Raw genomic sequence first — 24,161 nt, forward strand, 5'->3', positions numbered from 1 at the left:
ATTTTGTAATCTATGTAATCTGATCTTAATCTGTCGAGCATTTTTTTCTGTTGCCAACAATCTGGCGGATGCTGGTTATAATTGATCCTAAGATAGGTTCACCAAATTAATTGAATATGGAAGTAAATCTCAAAGATGAATAGTAGGTAAGTTCTAGAGCTATTATAAACAATACAGTATTGAAGCGTATTTCATTAGATACACGTCAGACAATTCTAGGTTTAATATATTAAATTAAGAATGGCTCTATACTTTTAAAATGAATGTCTTGGAAGTAATATCAAATTTCAAATGATTTATGTGTCGAGAGGAACGGGCGGACGAAATGATTCGTTCTCTTTAAATGCTTATTAATTGGAGTATTATTGGCAAGTGACATTCTTTGTTAAAAGTTTCATTTATTTTCTTGTATTTATGAATGTATCGTCATCTTCTTGGTATATTCTTTTGGTGGTATAAAACAGATTCTGTGGCTGTAGGATATTCAATTAATGCATTGTACCTATGCACACGTTTCAGTTCGTCATTAATTTTATATCATAAAGTACGTTTACTTTATATAACATTTACTTTTAATTTTTTTACAATAAAGCATTATATCTTAATAAATACATGTGTGAATTCTAACACATATGAACTTTTTCAATTCAATCCGTCAAAACGCAGACATCGCCCATTTTATAAAGACACGTATACCCTATATTATATGCATATTGTATGTAACACACTAAGCACCCTCGGGTACGTATAAACCTCCCGAATTCCCGTAAAGCACCCGCGTTACTGTAGCCGCGATGTTTTACACACATTGTTAGGTATTTTTATTACACTATGCGCACTATATCTTCACACCTGTAAAATGAAATGTACTAGTTAGATGCCGGAAATATCTTTTGAAATATTTTTATGAGACCTCGCTGGAAAATGCTTAAAATGCTCTGAGAAAATGCAATACTTTCTGCTGTGTGGAGTAGTTTTTAATCTTTCTGGATAATACAGATATGGCGGGTTTAATGGATCTTACGTTAGTTTAACATTTTGAAACGATGTTAATAAAATATCAGTATTACGAGTAAGAAATAAAAATAAGTTCATATAAATGAAATTAAAGTGGACATCATGAGATTTTTTGGGAAGTTTACTTCTGCTAATGAGGCAGAAAAAGGCAGTTCGTGTGGTCCATTTTTATTTGAAATCAGTTATCCTTGAATTTTTTAAATATATTCATATGTGCAGTAGCACAGTAGTGAGCCAAGCACAATCAAACCACTTTCGTAACCTTTATATGGAAACTTTATAGTTACCATATTCAAGCGTAGGTTTAGTCGAGGTACATTAAAGTGAGTTATGAGAGGAATGGGATAAATGCATTTCACTTTTATTCGAAAGGCAGGTTTTTAAGGTACTTACATAACTATATATATTATTATTGGGTTTACAGTTAGATCTTCGATAAATATGGTATATTTTACTACTAGTGTTTTATGCCAAAAACTATTGACTGATTAAAGTGTGGAACTATGATAGACAGAATTTTTCGCATATGCATAACTCTGTCTTTCTCTCTTCTCTCTATATCTCCCTTGAAACGGATAATTCTAAAATCAGTAAGGATAATAACAATGCAACATAAACTTACGTGGTATATAAATTGAATAATTATTTAACTCGACCATTCTGTGTTTCGTAGTTTCAGTTTACTTGCATTTTGTGGTGATACAATTTACACCTTGTCTTAAATGTTGCCAGAGCATAATTTATATTTACACTACAATAAAATGAACGCTTCCGTCCAGTTTATATTTTTAGAAATTTACTGGTTAAAAGTGTGGGAGTTAAGAATTGTTATTTTCGAGACCACAGTTAAATGTTAACCTATACTTCTACACTTATACTAGCAATATAGCTGAAGAGTTTGTTTGTTTGACAACGTTAATCTCAGGAACTAATTGACCCGATTTAAAAAAACTCTCATTGTTTTAAGCGTAAAAGCGCACGTAAAAACACTATAGCGATAGTTTTTATATACGACGGGGAAGCCGGGGCTGATCGCTAGTTGAAAAATGTATTTTTTGTCTATGTTTTTTTCTTATATGATATATTATACCGACGTTACCATATGCAGTTGTGACTTTGTGCACTTGTACTAAACTCTTAAAAATATTCTAAGTTAAATAATAATTTTAATAAACATTCGACGTTTCCAACAAAGCGAAGACTTTGTTACCAAATGTTTATTAATATTTTATCGAATAATTAAAACAACAATACATGATCTACTACAAATGTCATGAATGCAAAAGTTACTCTGTCTGTCTCTCTATCCGTCTACCTGTCACTTCTTAACACCTAAAGCAATTAACTAAACTAAAATGAAGTATAGATATAGTGTGTTATACGCGAAAAGACATAGGTAGGTATAAAATACCAGAAATCCCAGGCGAACTTAATCTATGCGAGACAACTGCTGTATTTATTTCCATTGATTACGCGAAGCCGAGGGCGAAAATCTAGTAATGTATGAAATGACATAGACAGAATTAGTGGAATAAAAGCCCACAAACATAAGGCAACATATTTTAGACACAATAACATAGTTACATACGTAAATAACAGCACAGGTATGAGACTAAGCCCAAGAAAAACTTACATTTTGTTGTAAAGGAATGCAACGGTCATACAAGAAAGTGGCTCTTAGAGCGCAAATTCTAAGACTCCAAAACAGATTCAGTTCCAGCCTTTGATACCGTTAAGCTCAATATAAAACAAGCAGCTTGAAGGCTGTGGATTTTATTAACTTGCTGGAATTTCTGAGAGGGCTCCTTGATCAGCTTGTGCTACTAAAGTTAACTATTTCATATTGAATTTTTATAGCAGATTGTTTATATTGTACATTGCGGTGGATATATGTGTTTATGTTAGTTTATAAAATCGTTTTTCTTATCTAAATACATATAACTCAAAGGACTGACATATTAGTCTGTTACATTACTAAATAATATAAAATTTCATTAGAAGTAAATTTAAATTATGACATTAGGTATAAAAATGAATAGAACTGATACTGACCGCATTATAAGAATTTTATCTGGCCAAATTAATTTCATTATAATGCAATTATGCTATTTATACAATATAATTAATTTAAAACCAAACAAACTGCATAACTGATCTTAAAATCTTAAACAACATACTCTTTCACGTACCCCAGCTTACCCCAACAACGAGTTAAAGTATTTAAAATTGTGTGAGATTTAAATATTATTTAAATTCGCACACACGAGGAGGAAGATCTGAAGTTGCTAGAGCGAGCACTCAGCGCCACTAATGGCATCTTTTTAAAAGGAAACGAAATAATAAATTATTGACAGCAGCCTTTTGCGCTACACCGCTATTTATTTTATGTTACCATAAAATTTTTACCGCCAGACCACGATACGACAGCGATAATTGATGAAGTGCTTTATAAAATGTGGGTAGGTATAAAGTACTAAAATACAGGTTCCGTTTATTATATTAGATCGCGGGTATTAAAAAAACGTTTAAATATTTTTAAAATCCGTATACGCTTACTGGTATATGAATTTGGGTACAATCCGATTAAAGCTTTGTATGATTTGAAAGTCACAATTTTAATAAAAGTGCGATATATATTTATATATGTTCGATATATATATTCCTTAAACATTAAATGAATGAATAACCAAATGATATTTTTTATGTCTGGTGATAGTTAGGTCACTAAAGAAATATATAAGCTACTTTTTACCACTGTGAAACGTCTTATTCCCACGGGAATTCCAGTCACTACGCGAGTGAAGCGGCGGACGGAAACCTAGTAGTATTATAAACATAACATATATAAAATCACTTTCTGCGTGTTATACTACCCTTGACGTATGTGTGTTTCTATACATAATACGTTGTCATTAAGAAATATTGTAGAAGTAATAGAATAAGTAAATGACAAGCCCATCGTGATCGTCACGTAAGAGAAAGCGGCGCTTCACTGGGATAGCTCGCAGTGGTCAATGAAACGGAAAGAAATGGTGAATGTGTGAAATGCTAATGGGTTCTGAGTTTCGTACGTGATTTATCGAAACATTTCATGTTTATTCCCGATATTTCATTTAACGAATGTTTTATTAATACATTGAAAATATCAATCTGCGTAGTTTTATAGGAGAATTTGTGGTAGATTATTTTGCCTTGTTGTTGGTTATGGGATTTATTAAATGCTTTGAGTCTAGCGGTTTCACATACATAAGATGTTTAATTGTTTTCACGTGAAAGAATAACAAACATACATATTATTACATACTATAGCCCGTTATTAGAAACTATAATATTATTAGGATAGTAAGATTTTTTTTTATGTCACCGTCGGCAATGGAGCTGGTGGATCGCATGATGGTAAGCGCTACCACCGCCCATGAACATTTAGGCATAAGATCTGTTGCAGACCTTTCGCCTCTACAAATGGATTGCCGACTATAAATTGGAAAGGGATGAAGGAAGGGATGAAATAAAGGGAAGGACTGGGAAGGGTAAAGAAAAGGATATGAGCCTCCGGCTCTTCACGCACCGAACGAAACAGCAGTATGCTATTTCACGCCGGTTTTCTGTGGGGGTGTTGTACTTCCCCACTTGTGAGCTGGCCCAATTCGTGTCGAAGCCTGCTCGACTACCACATACAAAAAATATTATGGGATAACCGAAATTAAGCGAAATACATTTACAAGAAACTAAATTTTCTAATGGAATATACACCGTATAAGAAATGTGTAATTATTTTGTATTTTTATTGGTATTATATAAAAAGAGTATAGTTACTGTCAGTAGGAGCTCACCTACCCATTTGTATATAGCACATGCCGATTGGCTGTTACTATAACTTTTTACTTAGGGACACACAAACAAAGCACTTTTAATGTTATTACTGAGTTGATATCCGCGTCGTAGAATATCCGAGTGCAATTTGAAACTGAGAACTTTCATAAAAATCACGCAATAATTAATCTAGTTGCAGTTTTATATTCGTAGACTGCACTTCAGAAATCAGCATTTCTATTTATTTCTTAGCTCCATACATAAAAAATTCTAAGAAGACATATATAATAAATTCTATATCAATATTAACTCTCACAACTAAAACGACAAACAAACAGTACAAGCGCGTTATCACTAAAAATAAACAAGACGCAGCAAAGTGCAAAAGTTGAAATTCAAACATAACCACACACACACACACAGGCGCACGACACCGTGATTAAGGCGCCAGTTCGGAACTAACAAGAAACATTAACAGATACAATCTGTATGCGAGACGCAGACTCACTAACACTACTTAAAACTGCTCTGTATCACTAATAGTGTAAACAATGTGGTCTCGCTCTAACGATCACAGGTGGGTGTAAGGCTGTGTGCATATTGGACAAGGAATGGAGGTACGGGCTAAGAACTTGGCCTCTGTTTTAGTGTGTTTAAAGTACAACCGTATGCTTTAATATTATTCATTTGATATACAATATTTCATCATCAAATCAGACAAAAGTAGCAGTATCAACTCCAACGGGTTTTCCCACCGCACGCACTGGAATTTGTGCTGATTTAAACCGTCACGATAAATGCCCTGTTGATGAAAGTATTTTGTAATGATTGAATTAATTCTAGTGTAGTACGGATTACACAGATTAATTAGGTCTTATTGACGTGCCTTCAAATCTCTGAAGACATATTAATGTTTTGTGATTCTTTTAATTTTAGCGATTATATAGTCTTGGTAACAGTAGTCAAAATAAATGTCACCGTATGCATTAGCCTTAACAAAACAGACGAATGTTGTGACTATTTCAGTCACAAAGGCAACCGTATATGATATAACAAGAGAAGAAGCGGCCCCATTACAGTGCCTTATGGTACTACACTCTTTAATGAACGCGACGGACGTTTAGAGCTCTTAATTATAATGATTTTACCTTCCTACTTCCATCTGCAATGTCTTGTGACAATGTTCTTAAGCCAGTTTACTTGAACAAAGCCCTTAACCATATTTGTGGTGCTTTGCTCTGCATTATTTCGTCTTTATTTAAGACATAATATAATTAAACAACTGGAGAAGTTGATTGAAATGTAATTAGTGATTACAAGTACACATTAAACCTGATTCAAAAATACCAAATGAAACAATGATAATACAATAAAGTAAACGAATTTAAAGAGCTCTTCAAGTTCAAACAATAAAATAGAACAGCCGATGAGGTGACCGAAATTGCACATTTCAATGTGAATTTTGTTTGCGGACTTAATAAATTTGGGGAGGAAAAAATACACGCTCTCGTGCCAAGTAGAGGGAGAGGGAGACCCAGTGGCGACGAACAATAATCGCACTTTGGCACAAGGCCGAAACCGGGGCCCAGCTTGTATTTGGGATAACAGCGTCTCTGTGATAGATGACGCTCACTTTACTATTGCATCGAAATAAACTTTAGCTACACTTCTAACGCTATTGGAGAGGTTTTTACAGAGACAGTTTATCTTGCTTGTGATTCGAATGTTGTGGGGTCGTTCCATTAATATTAACATTTATTTGCGTTGATCGAAACCTATAATTTTATAGTTAAATACTTACTACACAAGAGTGGATTTATATATTTTTTGAGAATTGTTCATCAGTTTTTAATGAGTTGTACTAAATCTTTTGAATTGTATTTCATAATAATTTTTATTAAAAAGTGATTGACATAATTCAAGTGATTTCAATATCCATGAAATATTTCAAGAATAAGATATCAAAGAGATTTGGGTTAAATTTAACTATTCAAGAAATCACTCAGGGTAGATTAGTGAATACGCAGGGAAAGCTATTTAATCAGCGAGTACTTGAAACTAATGGTAGTGCTCGATGTACAAATGGAGCCCTTGGATAGTAATCGGGGAGATTAGGCCGATTTCAAGAGGTCATCTGATGAATCTCGATTGAGGATCTCTGACATGTTCGCATAATGGATGACTGATGTGACAGACCCGTGAATTGTGTGTATACAGAGTATTTGCTACCGGGCTTAGTCGAATTTAGTTGTGCGGTTTGGTAGAATAAATTCTGTGAATTATGCACTTTGTAGAATTTAACTGTCTGACGTTGAAATGTGTTGTGAACTGTTTATATTATCGGGCGACGAATTATTAATTGAAGATAATTGAGGTGAAACAAAATAAGGTAGTCCTTTTCAGATGGGTTGTTTGTGTATGTGTTTAATATAATAATTTAATATCACCAGGAATAGAATCCAACATTTTCTAAATGTGAAAGGTCGTGCTTTGAGGGTAAGGCAATAATACCATGGGTATGGTGGTCATGAGCATAGCTTTTTATTTATTGTCTAAAATGTATATTGCATATGTTGTAAAAGTCGTTGTCGGTAAAAGTCACTATTTATCGCAAAAGTCAGTATAATATAGAAATAAAATAAAAACAAACACAGTTCTAATTACATCTGCATTACATTCTCTTAAAATCCATTAAAATGATTCTGAAAATAGCGCAGGACCATAAAGGAAAATCTCTAAAAAGCAATGACACTCGACGAACTAGTTGCTATGTGGCAACCGTAACTATTTCATTACGACCTCGCTCCACGGCTCTCACAGAAACCATTCAGCAGAATTCAATTCCCGCCGCGCATAAAATTTACTGCGACATCAAAGTAATGCCATTGTTTCGATGTAAACGTGATCTTTTTTGTTAGTTCAATTAAACCAGACAAACTTAGTACAGCATTGACGTCTTTGAAACTTTGGCAGGTGGATATCGGGTGTGTGGAACACGCTTCGTAATTAATGTTTGCGATAATTGCTTACTTATTTGGGAGCTTTGTTTGTGTGTGATTATCAGCTTATTCGGTAAATAGTTTGTGTTGGTATAATTATCGTGTTTAGATTACCTACTATTATAATTAATTTGATATTAGGTCGTAGCGGGATTTAAGATTAATGAATGATGGCAATATGCTATCGTAAATATCAAGAAAAAGGTTATCTTATATCAAATCTATACAAAAATGAAAAGTATCTTGATGAAAATAACACACAAAATATTAAATCACTCGAATAAGTTCTCGACCCTCCAATAAAAGTTGAGAATTGCTTAGATGGGAATTCCTCTTTTAATTACCACGTCCAGTTAAATTCAACTTATATAAAGGCTTATTAGGCAAAGATCTATCGAGTGATTAAGTAAAGTCCGTGGGGTTTGAATCCGATTACGGAGCAACTTCGGATCGAACCGATTCCGCTCCATTGAAGTATGAAGCTGGTTGCGTAAGCAGTTCCAGAAGAATGCTTTCATTCACAAATTCTGCACGAGTTTCTTATATACAACGGTACGTTTTATAACAGTTAAAAAATTATTTATGTATTTTACGATTTTCAAAAAGCCATATCACACTAATATATTAAATGTGAAAGTTTATAAGTTTGGATGTTGTCCGTCAATTACGCTGAAACTGCTGACTGAGCTGACTTGGGTGATAGAATACTTTTTATCACGATAAAATGCCCCATTATGATAACTAAATCATTTGTTAATGTCCTAATTGTATGCAGTCAAAGTCGCGGGCGGAAGCTGGGAAAAAACTCCATCTACTCTAATATATCCAGCTTAAGTTTGTTTTTTTGCTCTAACGCGCTTCGCTTATCTCTGAAACTAATGAGCCGATACGATATAAATACATGTATAAACTTCTACGAAAATTACGAGGAAAATCATTGAAGAAGAATGTGCACACTTCCTACCCCACTTGGAATTTCGAGGAATACACTTACGAGGAAACACTTAGTCCTCAATTAATGTCAAAGACACGACATCAGTAGTTACCTATGTCTATACTAATATTTTAAAGAGAAAAGATTAGAATTTTTGGTTTTTTGTTTGTAATGGATAAACTCAAAAACTACTAGACCGATTTTAAAAATTCTTTCACCATTAGAAAGCTGCAACTTCGTTGAGTGACATAGGCTATATATGTACCGGGCGAACTGCTAGTTTGCTTACATATTTAAACATCAAATAATGTATTTCTTAAACTCCACTTTTACGAGTTCCTAAGAATGCAAAACTCATTCATAATACCTACTACGTTTAAAATGTGATTCACTTATTGAGACTTCACCCCAACTCATCGTACAAAACGTGGGGCATTCCGTTAATATGCTACCACTCCACGGTGGTCTCCCGTTAGGGTAACTTCCCTGGTTCCTGGCTCGACTCAATTCGTGTCTAAACAGTGGTCGACACCCACTTCCAGCCCAGTTATGCAGTCGTAACTTTTTCTAAATATCAGATTTGAACAAAGTAATGCATAGCACTCGTTTGTTATTCTAGTATCCCATGAACAAAGCATAACTCGGATATAATTGAAAAAGAGATCAATGAAATAGAAAAGAAAAACTGAAATGTCCATGAATAGATGAATTTATTTCCATCGACTGAATGAATGAATATCTTCGGGGATATCCGATCGAACAATAATCGTAGTTCATTCATAAGATGTGATAGGAAGATGTATAGATAATTATAAGTACACTAGCTGACCCGGCAAACGCTGTTCTGCCTTACTCTTATCATTTAGAGGGATGAAAGATAGATGTTGGCTGATTCTCATAGATACCGGATAAGCACAAAAAATTTCATCAAAATCGGTCAAGCCGTTTCGGAGGAGTATGGCTACGAAAACTGTGACACGAGAATTTTATATATTAGACTAGCTGCGCCCCGCGGTTTCACCCGCGTAAGTCCGTATCCCGTAGGAATATCGGGATAAAAAATAGATGTTGGCCGATTCTCAGACCTACCCAATATGCTTACCAAATTTCAGAGGAATCGGTCAAGCCGTTTCGGAGGAGTAAGGCAACGAAAACTGTGACACGAGAATTTTATATATTAAGATGTCATTGTGCTGATTATGAATTAGAAATTGTTCCTGACTTTTATGAAAACTTTATCAAATATGTTATGATTTATAAATAAAAACATTAGTTGTTGGACAATCTGTATTTATGAGAAACAGCTTGCTTCTAAAATCATTTCGCAACGTTAAAGTCATTTGGTAAGCAATTGTAAATTAAAATTGGATATAATAGACACGAAAAATAAATAAGTACCTAAGCGGTTGCCTGGAAGAAATCACTACGATTAGATCGCCATTTGTGATACTGTTTACACTTAAATAGGTTAAGTCTCAATTTCTAATTTTCCAAACCAATAAAGCTTAAATAAATAACTAAATGAGATGTGTGTAAGTGTATGGATGTGTGTCTTGTCTTCATACAGCATGCTTGAATATTAATTCTATTTACGATATTATTTTATCATTTTGTAAGAAGTCGATATCGCCTTCACACAATAAAAGATTTTTACTTCGACACGTATATAAGTTGTCTTTTTTAATACAAAGCTCAATATTTATAATTCAGATTTCAGATAACTGATCAACTAAATGTATACAATATTCCATCAGCAAAATAAATGAGGCGTTCCCCGAGAAAGTAATTAATTCCCTTAATTTAGCCTTGGAGGCTTCAAATTTCTTTTCAAAGCGAGCCCAATCCACTGTGGAGGATCTCTGTAATCTGCCGAATTAAATTAACGTCACACAAAGAGCATCTGTCGAATACGCGATCGAATTGTATCTATTTCGGCGGTTTATTAGCTGGTTTGTTTGACAAATAAAGGTATCGTACGAATCGAAAAGAACTCGACCACCAGGCTGCACGCCACCAGCGTTAGATGAGCCCACATGCGTATGGAACGGCAAAGAGAACCGTTCGAATTATCGGTGCGCTAGTGTTCCCGATGGGTCCAGCTCGCTGGTGCCGATATGCCGACAGCAATAAAGTAAATTGGAAACATTTGCTCCGCTCCTACCGGGATCTTTATAGCATCGATAATGTTATGGGCAGGTAATGCTCTGTTTCGTCTGTATAAATGTGTTGATTATCGCTTTATGTTTGTTTTATTCATATTTTCACGTTGTGAGTTACGATTTGGGAAGGGCAAAACGCCCATGCAATTGTTAGGCATACGTCATTTGATAATGTTCTGAAGTTATTGTTGTTAACTGACAGAGCTCCCTGCTACTAATTCTAACGTTTTAAAAAATTATTTATAATTACAGAAATAATAATCGTTCAAATATATTTATTCGTATATTATATGCACATTATAAGATAAATATTTAGTCATTTTCCATAAATATCAAAATTGTCGTTTATAAAGTCATATATAACAATTTACGGCATAACGAGTGGGTCACAAACAAAACACATTTGAGCTTTATTACTGTAAATTAGCTCTCATTACATTAAGTTCGAATTGAACCAAATATTATAATCAAAGCTAATATTAAATTTGGTATAATTCACCGGGATATATGTAATTAAGTTTTGTAACATATTGTGGCTTATTTAATGATAGATGTAATGACCGCGCGTCATTGTAATAACATTTGGATGGACGAAGTCCCTTGATACCGCATTACTCCTAATTTATTGGCCTAATGTTGCTTGATATTTTAGTTTAATAGCAGTAAATTTATTAGTTGCTAGCGGTGCGCCCCGGTATCACCCGTGGTACATTTTTTATCTCCATAACAACGTTCCATATAAATTAGAAAAACGTTTTAAAAATTTAGCCGAATTGGTCGTTCTCGAGATTTTCTTTTAGTAACATATTTTGGCGTTTCATTATTATATATTGTCTATCGGCTAGTCATGCTCGACAGTCTTACAACTCTCTTCGTGTCCAGTACAATGCGTTCTGGGTTCTTAATGGGGCTGCCTCGTGCGCCGTGTGCGGGCCAGCCCCAATGAGATCACAATTATTGTATTTAAGACATAATATACTTACATAATAGCAGTGGTGCCTCAGTGGTGAGAACCTCGGACTACAAAATCGATAAGTCGGGGTTAGAGACCGGGCGAGCATGCAAGTTATAAATAGAATTTTCTGCCACAATTTTTCAATTATTTTAAAAAGGAAAAGGCAGACGCCGATATTTTAAAATTAAATGTTAAAAAATCATAATATTTATATATATAACACCTAAATGTTGAATTTCTTATTCCTCAACATTTATACCTCTCACGTATCTTAAAAGAAGCCTTGTCGTTATTGGAAACAATATAGTGTCGCATTATTTCACAAAGTCGTCGATACTAACTACAAAACGCTTCTAAATTCGTAGCATAAATAACAGTGACGTAAGTAAGCGAATTAATATAAATGGTCCCAGTGAAGCTGTGAATTGCAAGTTCGCATATTGTAAATTCAATGACCCAATTTCCCTTGGCATATTTGGCTTATATTATGCGCGTAGACAGATTTAAGTGTGGACAATTTGGCCGTATCATACTGGTCACGTTTTACGAATAGTATTAAATTAATAGCAAAAATGAGTGATCCAATCGGTATTAATTATGTTTCTAGCAAATTTTCTTTTCCATTTCCCATTTCGATAAAGCATTTTCTGAATCAATCCAGTGATTTTGAAGCTTATGAACACGTAAAATGTTAGTAAAGCCACCCAACATGCTGTATTACTGCTATTATTACTGGACGGTTCTCTAAAAATCTGTTTTTCAGTTTTCCTATGCGTTACGGATGTTACGAAAGGTGGCCTGTCAAAAAACATTGGTTACTAGATATCATGGGTATGTTGCATCACGGCTGAGAAACGGAATAATCTTTTGGGGAAATGCCACTAATATTAATAATTTATTTATAGCCCAAAAAGCTGTATTCGATCAATATGTAACTTAAACAATTCCGAGAGTTGTAGACCCTATTTTAAATATTGACAATTATAAACATTGGCCTGTATATACATCTACGAAATAGCCTTCCATGTAAAACGCCACACTGAATTATATACTAAAGTGTTGAGTGAACGAAATTGTAATCAGCTCCAAGTCCGCTTCAACGTTAAAACGGCTCTGTACTAAAAAAGCGTATTTGTAATGGCAGCAATTATTTATAATAAATTACCACTGAACATAAGAAAATGCACTTGTCTGACGCCGCTTATGAAATCTCTGTTTGATTATTTAACTGAAATGACATTCTACACACTTACCGAATATTTTGACCAGTCACAAATAAATAACTGACTGAACTAAATACATAACATTTATATATTTTATGCGATGTAATTTGAAATTTGAAATCTATTAAATTTTAAATAATACATGGTGCTCTTGTTATTTTGTGCTTGGTATAAACAATAATAATACTCTATATGAATAAATATGATAAATAATTAATTATTTATGTAAAAAATTTACAAATGTACGCCACATGGCAGATCACAGTAGAACTTTTATATAATGTAATACCTTCTTTATAACCTGTGAATCACAATAAATCAATTTGAATTTGATTTGAAATTTCAATTTGAAAAATACAGACACCAATTTAATAATAATGAATACATATATATCACGTTGTTAGCGATAAGGGATCACGTACATGTGTAACGGTGTTCCTGAAGTTCCTGAGATTAACGCGTATAAACAAACAAACTACCACTATAATTGGTATAGATAACATTGATTGTTTTACTGGCAAATACGTATGAATAGCGCGTTAATGAAACATCGGTTTTGATACATATGTATAGTAATATAACAAAATGCACCTGAATATTCGAGACAATAATTAAAATACCTAGAAATGTTTTAAACACAATGTTTTTCATTCCCAAATTTGTCTTTCTCACAATTCGACGTTTAATTTCAATTTTTATAAATATTTTTGAGTACATTTTAAATATACCGATACCATTTCATAAACTTAATATTCGTGAATTCCACAAAAGAATATATGTACGTTATATGAATGAGGTCATTAAAAATATTACTGATTTTTAAATCTACAGCTTTACTATTATATTGCGAAATGTGGTTTTACTGCTTTCTGTGTGTATTCAAAGGGATATTTTTGTTTATCGGATTTTTTTTTATAATAGTTTAGTGTCCTATAAAATCTATCGTATGTACCAACTACTTATAAATTGATCGGCGAAGAAGGCTTACGTGAAAAATAGTTACAATAACTAGTTTCTACAAAAAGTCCACCGTTGCCTCTGGGGAAGGTACCATTGCAAACTATTAATTTCCTGTAATACACAAAAGGAATCACGCCAATCGGTTGATAACCCAAGGTTGTACGAAAAACAAAGCGATAAATAGATAGTCTTATTGAGAACCTCGTTTTTGGTTAAAAATAGAAAACCTGTCGATTTAAATGAGAGGAGAATAGAAGTGCCCGTGGAGAAAATTGAACAGCGAAACACATGTGCGATGTGCGATGCATCTGCCCCAAAGGACGCGGGATTTCGCTTTATGGATAATAAAATAAAATGCACACTTTATCGGTATGCGTTTTGATTGAAACTTTTTAAACTAAACTGAAACTAGACACATAAAATGTGTTTATTTATTACCTACATTTGTACTGCGAAAATACTCTCCGATTTATATACTTATAATAACATAAAAATGTATTATTATTTCAAGCAAATGATTCAGTCATTAAATTTGCTAAATTTTGGTGTTTTACCTTATTTACTAGATAATCAATCATCAATCATTCAGTCGTTACTAATTTATAAAAATTGTTCCAGGGGCAAATACAGTGCATAAATGATGTGAGAATCATGGACGAGAAATCCAGAAGAGTGACAGAGAAGGGACGATATGGGATGAGAGAGTGCGAGTGAGCTGGCACGATGGCTACGAAGATGCTGCTTTCCTTACTGCTCCATTGCTTCTATGTGACCACCGCTTCGAGTCCCGGGACAGGTAAGCTTCTTTTGCATTCTAATTTAACATGGTATTGTATTTATCTAAACAGGAAAAAATGGTTCTTTTTTAAAATCCCTGATCATAAAAAAGTATTAATTATGTTTTTGGTACATTCGATATCTGGATTCCAAATTTGATATAACTCTTAGGACAATTTAATAAAGTCAATAGTAAAAAATAAGTAATAATCAGGTCATTTAATAGAGTAATAGAAGTAATATGTATAAGCTCATAGATTATGTATACGGTTACATAAGGCCCGCTTAGGTTTTACCAGAACCTTCCAAAAATGCACTCACCGTATATCAGCGAATCGAAGACATAACGTCTAACAAACCCAATAGAGTCCACTCCAGAGCCACGTTTCAATATGTCAAGTGGATTACGAGGGACGCACGCGTTTTGTATTAGCCCACATAACCTGGATAAATCTTTATTGTATTTTTTCATCACTTTTATTAGTATATTCTTCGCATTGTAGACGTGATCTTTCTTTTTTATTAACTCACTGTACATTTTATTAAACGGAGTCGTTTTAATTTATTGTGTAAGCTTATGCCTTAGAAATGTATCTTATATTGGTTTTTAGGTGTCCCAGATTTATGGGACGCCTTGGGGAGGTGTTTACCCAACGTTGACACATAATAGGCTTGTTAACCTTGACAGGTTAACAAGTCTATTGTATCCCAATGCTACCGTCCACTATTATGTAATTACAACTTAATACAACAAGTACAACTAACATTGATATTAGTAGCTCCTGAAATGTGCTGCAATAAAACCGTTTTAGGATTATAATAGTATTATATATAACCTTTAGCCTTATATTACTCATGTCGTATTTTTGGAAGTTGGAGGAATTTCAGAGCTATTCGCGATTCAATATAATTTAGAATAGACATTCAAGTTTAGGCTGACAAAGAGAATTCTCGCTTTATGTGAAAGAACAAAAGAAACGCTCCGATCTGCATGTTACACAAGAAACCGAATAAATACAATCCCCTACCCTTTAGCACACCGCTCATTTACAATAACATACATAATACATCGCATTTCACATAAAACAATTCTTCATTCGGAATCACGCTTAAATATTCCCTCTGAAACTGTGAAATTTATCCGCTAAGATAAAAGAGGGAATGGCGTATTTCCACATCCATTGCTGCTTTACTGCGCCGCACTCGAATACATTCGGAATGAGAACAGTGATTTAATAGAAGACGTTGGATCGTATGTAAATAGTCGTATGTGTCGAGTCGTGCTTCCGCGGCATGGTAGAGGGTGCTAAGAGTTTGTAGTCTTGAATATATTTCGGCAAATAAGTTAGTGTCAAAGTTGTCGCGGTTTTGGTTACAGCTGTGGTACTAACATGATTCAAGATGCCTGTTCCTAGTTTAATATAATTACTTCGATTTTGGCTTTGGAACATTAATTTGAGGGATGGAATTGCGGAGCGTTCCAGAGATTCTCTATGACCCTGGATATCGACCAAACTGCAGATAGATTGGGACTAATTAAATGTGTAAGATAAGCAAGACGGGTAATAAGAAAACATAGATAAACAGAAACGTCATACTCATCGAATTTCAATATTATGTGGCCGACAGGGTATGCCAAGATACTGGCTGGTTCGAATACCATCCTGATCAATTTTTTTCAAGCAAATTCATCAATTTAATGCTATGAGCATAGGAAGAATCTTCATTAGATTTGATGTTAAGACTTCCTTTTTCCAGTTTGATTCTAAGACAGCTTATTATACCTATTAGGAACATGAATATTACTTCATTTAAAGAAATTTTTCCAGCCGTATTAATTTGTGGTGTTCTACTATCAAAGTCCACATTTTACAAATAAGTACCTTATACTAAAGCATATAAATTCTAAATTTAATTTTTTGCAAGACTATCCCGATAATGCCAAGGCAAAGCGAAAACTGTCAATATGAGGCTCCACTCGCGTAAAATATTACACGACAGAGTGCACATCACCACTATTGAGAACAAATCGGTTGGAAACGCGTCTAACTACGAAATATTGATAATGTACCAAATATGACCGAGATGAACTTGCAGAACCAAAGTGGAAAAGGTCACCTTTTAAGAGCAATTCCCAGAAAATCGTTCGTTTGAATACTTTCGAAAAACCGACTGAAAATTTCAGTGATGGAAACTTTACGAACTATAACATATATAAGGCTTGTAGCCTGCCAGATTGGTTTTTTTTTTTTAATTTGCGATTTTGTTTTTTAAAAAAGTTAAAAATAGAATTGTGAATGTTAAGAAAATATGGTATAAATAAACAAACATCATTTTTTTAAGACTTAACATTCTTTTAACATCGTAAAACAATAATATGATATTTAATATATAAGTCTGGAGAAAACCAAAACTTGTTTTCGTGTACGATTTCAAAACTTGAGATGATTCAATTTATTACTATAATAATATATAAACGTTACACCACAGAGTAAGAAAAGTAGAGGTAATGGTGCCTTATAAATTATTACAACGTCAGCAACGTGAGCTGTGAGATTTTTAAAGAAATCCAGTCTCTAAAAAGTTAGACCACTCAGTAGACATACTAAACCTTCAGGTAACTTTTAAGGATTTTCACAAACTCAGTCTGCAGAGAAACTTTCTTCGATTTATTTCTACATTCAGAATATCGCATTTCATTTTGATAATGATAGTTAAGTCTGCAGTTCGAGGTTGAGAGTTTAAAAAGGCCTGAATGTTTGAACCTGACCTAATGGTCAATTAAATTACTTATGCACTATTATTTCGTTTGTTAACCAACTTATGCTTGTAGTATTTCCAATGCGCATATATTCTACGATGATTTATACTGAATATCAAATGGATCAATTTATAAATTCATATAACAAGAGCAGTATATATATAAGCAGTGGTGGCTCAGTGGTGAGAACCTCGGACTTCAAAATCGATAAGTAGGGGTTCGAAACCTGGCGAGCGTGGAGGAAAGAATTGATTCTTCAATTTATCTACGCATGTAGATAACATCACCACTACTTAAAACGGTGAAGGAAAACATCGAGAGGAAACCGGCATGTCCAAGAATCAAAAGATCGACGACATGTGACATCTGCCAACCCGCACTTGGCCAGCGTGGTGGATTATGTCCTGAACCCTCATAGGAGGCCTGTGTCCCAGCAGTAGGAACATGTATGGGCTGATGACGATAACAACAGCATATTCTCTTTGTTTCATAGAGTATAAGCGATTATAATATAAAACATGTTTCTTAAAGACTTCTTATCTTAATGAGTATGATTTAATAATTAACAGTACACTGAAATTATAATATGACAATAGAGAAGTATAAACTATTTCATCTTCATCATCATCATCATTACCCCATCAATATTCCCACTGTAGGGACACAGGCCGTATATAATGGGGGTTCTAAACTACTTATATAATAATGTTAAGCAAATAACTTCTCTTAAGAAAACATATTTATTTTAAAATACGTTGTATGGTTAAAATATATGTATTAATTCATAGTAAACCTTTACCTGTAAATGATTACCTGCTAATGACGAATGTCTAGGTTGCTTTTATTAATTGCATAAGTAGAACCGTAAATTTCGGAACATGAATTAAAATTATAATTAAATTAGATACATAAATGTTATAATTATAAAGGTAATAAAGATATACTAACATTGTTCTGTGATAATCAAACCCAATTTATATATACAACTATTTGTTTTAAAGCTTCAAACGCTTTATTTTCTTTGGTGGTAGTAACTCGAAATGTCGAAGTAAATAACTATTTACTATCCTTTCGAATATTACAAAAGCGAACGTTACGGGCTTTCTAGTTCTCCACGCCTGCGCTACTGAACCGATTAGATGAAATTTGGCACGGAGATATTTGATACCCGAGAAGTATATGGGACGGACAGAGGACAGATTTTATTCCTGAAATCACACGGAAATGGGAACTACGCGAGCAAAGCCGCGGGTGGAAAGCTAGTAAGCTATAAATCGCCTTGAACTAATAAATGTATAAAATAATAAGTCATGTGTATATAACAGCAAATCGGCAAAGTTCTGTCACTTAAACTTGTTTTGTATATCCAACATCATCTTCAAGATATGCTATTATTTAAGGACAAATATTTGTCTCGGATCTAGGCTATTTACAATACCTACATTGAGACCTAAACACTAAAGGTCGGGCTTCACCTAAAACTATTCGGTCTTTCACTAACTTAACCAATTACAACTTTGCTATTGTGTAAATCTTTACGGAAAATTTAATGGAAATTTCGATTGGTTTTATTTGTACAGCTAATTAACCAATTATATTTATTAATGGAAACCTTTTGATAGATAATTAAAGCATTAAATAGGTAAATGTTGTAATCATTTAATAGTCATACTATAGTTTTAAATTGAAAACACTACGTTTTTTGTAACTGAGCTATAATATATATTTGTATTGAAATTTAAAGGGTTTTTGGTAGTTTATGGTACATTAACAAATGTATTTTCACACTAGAACTTTTTTTTCGAGCACAATATATCTTATGGAGCTTGCCAAAGAAAAAAGAAACAAAAAAATATTCGTTCAGTTAATATATTAAAACCAATATAATTATTATGCATGACTAGAATAAAATAATTATGTTGTGTCTTATAAGAAATAAAAGTTTATTTCACTTAAAAACACTCATACACATTCAATAATCGACAAAAATAAAAATAAATAAACAAGCAACTTTACAAAATAAAAGTAAATTAATATATCATAATACCTAATGTAATCTTTATCTATAATACAATCTTTGCATGTCAAAGTCAATGCAAATTTGTACCTTAAACTACTGAAAAAGTCTCAAAAACATTTAGAGCATTACGCTAAACCACAACTAACACAAAACAAGTCATGCAAGTTGTTAAGTAAAAAATTGCCCCAAATCCATTACAGATCAAAGTATTTCTGCTTCAGGTAAAAACAAAGGGCAAGGAATCAGTGCCATCAAAGGGGATGATTGTCTAAGGGTTGGCGGAACGTTGAGTTTTTGTGAGTGAATTAATGGAAGGCCTGAATGCTTCAAGGTTACATGGGGTGGAACTGTGGTCGCGCTCTGACACGTGTATTCCAAACTTGGGGTAGGTTGTTGATTACAATATGTGATCCTTGAATCAAAAAGTGGTAATAGTTTGGAAACTTCTGGTTAATGATGAGATTAGTTATTAATATGAAACCTAACTGTCCATTTATTTTTGACATATCTCTTTCAATATAAGAGAAAGGTAATATTTTGTTAGATGTAAACTCAAACTCAAACTCAAATATTTATTTAATCAATTAGACTTCTTATAGAAGCACTTTTGAATCGTCATATTACACAGTTATAACATTTACCACCGGTTCGCAAGGCAGTTTCTACAGAGAAGAGTCGGCAAGAAACTCTGTAGTACTCTTTTAAAATAATATAAAATGTAGATTCTTTTTTTTTAGTTGATTGACTTTATTATATTTGATATATTAGAAAAATAAGCTAAAAAGTCGACTCTGATTCTAAAAGATGTAATATTGATATTTTAGACTGAAAAAATCGAAACTGCAAAATTTAGTCTTTAGCCTTTAGCCTTCTGTCAAAAACACTTCAATGGTATTTGCAGTAATTTTGTATTTAAGTTTTGCGGCTTACATTTAAGCATCTGTTTTTCCAATATACATAAGTCATTATGTATACACAGTTTCAGTGACTGTAGCTGTATTGTCTCCATCCAGTATATTGTAGTACTAATATACATATAACACAGACGATAAACTTCCAAAGCTTCGCTTTTTCCTCGAGCAGTCTTGAAATTTGATCCGGATTGATGCAGGATACATGCGATCATTTATACAAGTTGAGTGGAGTATCCAGTAACTTGGCTAATCCTGATCGATCCACCTGGCCTGTTTGTGCCTCGTGTTTTCAATCTTACTTACTCAATAAACCTGCGCCAAGACCCTTAAAGTTTTATTGGTGTTTCAAACGCTTTGACATCGCTAGGGCTGCTTCCAAACCAATTATGGTGTCATTATATTGACTCGCTCTTTGATCGCCTAGTTACCAATGCGTCGCAATTGACACCGCTTTATCGGGAATTAGTTATAGTAAGATTATCTATTTATTAATGATTGGAACTAATTTTCGAAGATTTAATTTTTTTTTTTATATGACAGTCGTCGTGGGGAAGCTTTTGAATGCAGAAATTGTATTATTTGACATGCTTTAATTAAAAAAAAAGAATTATAAAGATCGTATGAATACTGAAACAGAATAGGTCATTCTTAAACATCGTAGTCAAATACCAATACAAAAATAAAACGATAATTTGGAAATAAATCCTACCTATATTTACCACTGTATCAAGACTCGATAAATAAAAACAAAATCATTCTGTAAAACCACTAGGGATCAACCCTACACGGTATTGTGCGTATCATAATGTTAACTTTATTTCCATACCCACAAGGCACACTTTCCCGTGACGAGTTGATATAAAGTATGAAACCTTCATACGTTTACGTCAAAACAAATTCGTTCTCATTGCTTTCGGTATAAAGTTGCAATTTACTTGTCAAGAGTGGATAGTTTTTCGATCAATTCTTGTTTGCGTTCGAGATTTTCGATTTAATAGAGCTAGTGGTGAGAAGTTATTTGTATTTGGGATGTTTATGTTCGTATTAATGTGGGATCGGGTCGCTGGAGATTGCAATCATCGCTTGACTCTATCGAGACCTTTCACTTTGATATCTAATGAGACATTCTATTGACAAGGTGAAGGTATGTCCTTCAATGATACCTTAAGAATAACCAATGGCCATTTAACTTGAGAAGCCTTGATAGTTATTATTGATTTTGTATTTTTCTACTTACATTATGGACTATTTATTATACGCGTTTCAAGATAATCCATTGATGTATCGGATTTTCTATTGTATTGCTTAAAGACGTTTGCTATGAATATTTATATTGTATATTTCTTTGTAGAACTTGACATCTAAATTTTTGTGAAATATGATTTATACTATGGTTGTCACCGTTAAATCATAATTATTAATGACATTTTTCCGAAAAATATAGTTTATTGTTATTAGCATTAGTATTGATTTTGAAGAGTTAAAAATAAATAAAAGAGAATAATGATGAAAATGGGTGAGCAGGCAGTTATCAGTTGCAGCCACGTATATTGAACGCGTAAAGATTTATTTGCGAAGCGTAGCGAAGCGAGAGCGGCGCTAGAGCGCTAACATGGAATAAATCGAATTAAAAATGTAATTTACTGTACGTTATCATTGTTTGCATCACGTGAGCATTTTAAAAGGTTTTCATCATGTTGCTTATACAAGACTTAGCAACTCGCAAACTGCGGTTTTAGTACAAAACGCTATTCTGTTTTATAACTTTTGTTTGCTTCCGAAATTGAAGCAAACACTTTCTTTGTTTAAGTAATGGAATGTGGCAGCGGTTTTTAGTGCGCCAAATTGATTAACAATGTCACCGTTTCTGATTACATCTGTTATTGTACTCTCATATACGTGTGCTGTATTGCCAAATCTCCAATTTTATTAGTGGTCAGCCCTTTGTGAAAAATTTTAAAACCGGTCAAAGGTCTTTATGAAAATTGTTTTAATAAAACTGAGTTCATATCTGAAAAACAATAGTTGAATTAAATAAGATCAAAATAGATACGCCCATTGAAATGTAACAAAATAGTACACTACAAAAAAGTTTTAAGCTGTTTCACCAAACCAACGATAAAAAAGTGTATCTTCATCATGCGAGTGTAATGCACGTGCATATACACATAGAAAAGAATGACAATTGATGGGTTTTTATACTTAAATGTGAAGGTTTCAAATATGAGTGTGTTTTGGGTGAATCGATTTTAATGCTTCTTGTTATTTGTAAGCTGGTGCCTTCTGTGAGACCTGTTTAAGTTTGTAAATATGTCAATTTGAAAGCGACTTTTTTTTATTTACAAACAATCTGAAAAGAAAACAACACTTTTTTAGGATGTTACTGTAATTTAAATATTGTCGGATATTAATAGTGTTTAAATAATCTGTTGAATGAATAATGATCATTAAAGACACAGATGTCACTTTTCATAACTTATCACAATTCCTTTTAGCTATCGAAACCTATAAAATGTCGAAGCACTTTGAAACGGGGCGCATTCGTAGGGTTTGTGCCTTGGTGCTCGTGCGTTGTTTATTCAATGTTCGCCCCAACTACCCTTACTTTGTGAATAGTCTTTGCGACTGGTGATTTGTTCTCAACTACATCAATTAGGCAATTGTGTAGATTTGTAGTTCAGTCTTATTACGATCAAACAATAATTAAACACAGTTCATCATCTTTTTGTTTAACAATATTGTGCCTGTACATAGAATATATGAAAAATAATAATTGGAGAGGGTTTAACTACAAGTAATAGAGCACGAATCCAAAAAGATTATGTGTCTGTTTGTTTGTACACGTTAATCTCCGTAGATAGTGGACGGATTTGTATTAAAAAAATTTTTTGCAGTGTAGGTATTAAATCTGGGCAACACATAGGCTGTAATTTTTTCCAGAATCTGGAACATCTGATGCAGAACCGAACGGAACAGCTAAATTACAGGAGATATCAAAATTTTGTTGCATGTGATGAGCATTTTCTGTCTGTTCTGAGTAAAATTTAAAGATCTGGAACATCTGATCTGCCATTTCAAGAGGCCAGCTATGCCACTACATGGAAGGGAAATAGGTCTTAGCAAACATTGTTCAGCCTTATGGACATTTTTGCTGCCTTATACAAATTGAGATCACGAACATTTGATCTTAAAATCAAAGATATCTGCGGAAATGTGGGAAGAAAAGTATTATATATAGATATAATAGAAAAAATAAGACGGTATAGACCTTATTTAATAAAAGCCTCCCGTTTGTATCAACTAACAATTCACGCGAACGAAGTCGGGGGCACCAGCTAGTTGATCCTAAAGAGTCAGTATTTAAAAGGTCCCAGCATGACACGTGCCCATCCATTCCATTAAGATTCAAAGAGAAATATTAAAATACTCGTACAAAAGTTTATGAAATTATTTACTATTCTTAGAACCCATTCTCTGATTATTTCGTTGAGGCCTCTATAGATATTTCGTGACCCGAATTTCGTTCAGTTTATTTTATTTTCAGAATTTCTAGAGGAGAAAAATATGATTATATTAATTTTACTTTCTTTTTCATTTCATTGGCTTTCCGTTGTATTTATTAAGCCATA

At 33.4% G+C, this 24,161-nt stretch overlaps 1 protein-coding gene across 1 annotated transcript in view; it reads left to right on the plus strand.

Annotated features, from left to right (window-relative positions):
• LOC119839738 (protein sidekick-1-like) overlaps window positions 1-24,161 on the plus strand; it is a 153,509-nt gene that overhangs the window by 48,284 nt on the left and 81,064 nt on the right. Inside the window, exon 2 of the mRNA XM_038366172.1 lies at window positions 14,679-14,856. Within this exon, the coding sequence (XP_038222100.1) occupies window positions 14,784-14,856 (73 nt within the window). The 5' untranslated portion in view covers window positions 14,679-14,783. The remainder of the gene's footprint in view (window positions 1-14,678; window positions 14,857-24,161) is intronic.

This window comes from Zerene cesonia, chromosome 4, assembly GCF_012273895.1.
Source record: "Zerene cesonia ecotype Mississippi chromosome 4, Zerene_cesonia_1.1, whole genome shotgun sequence".
In the NCBI taxonomy this organism is placed as follows: Eukaryota; Metazoa; Arthropoda; class Insecta; order Lepidoptera; family Pieridae; genus Zerene; species Zerene cesonia.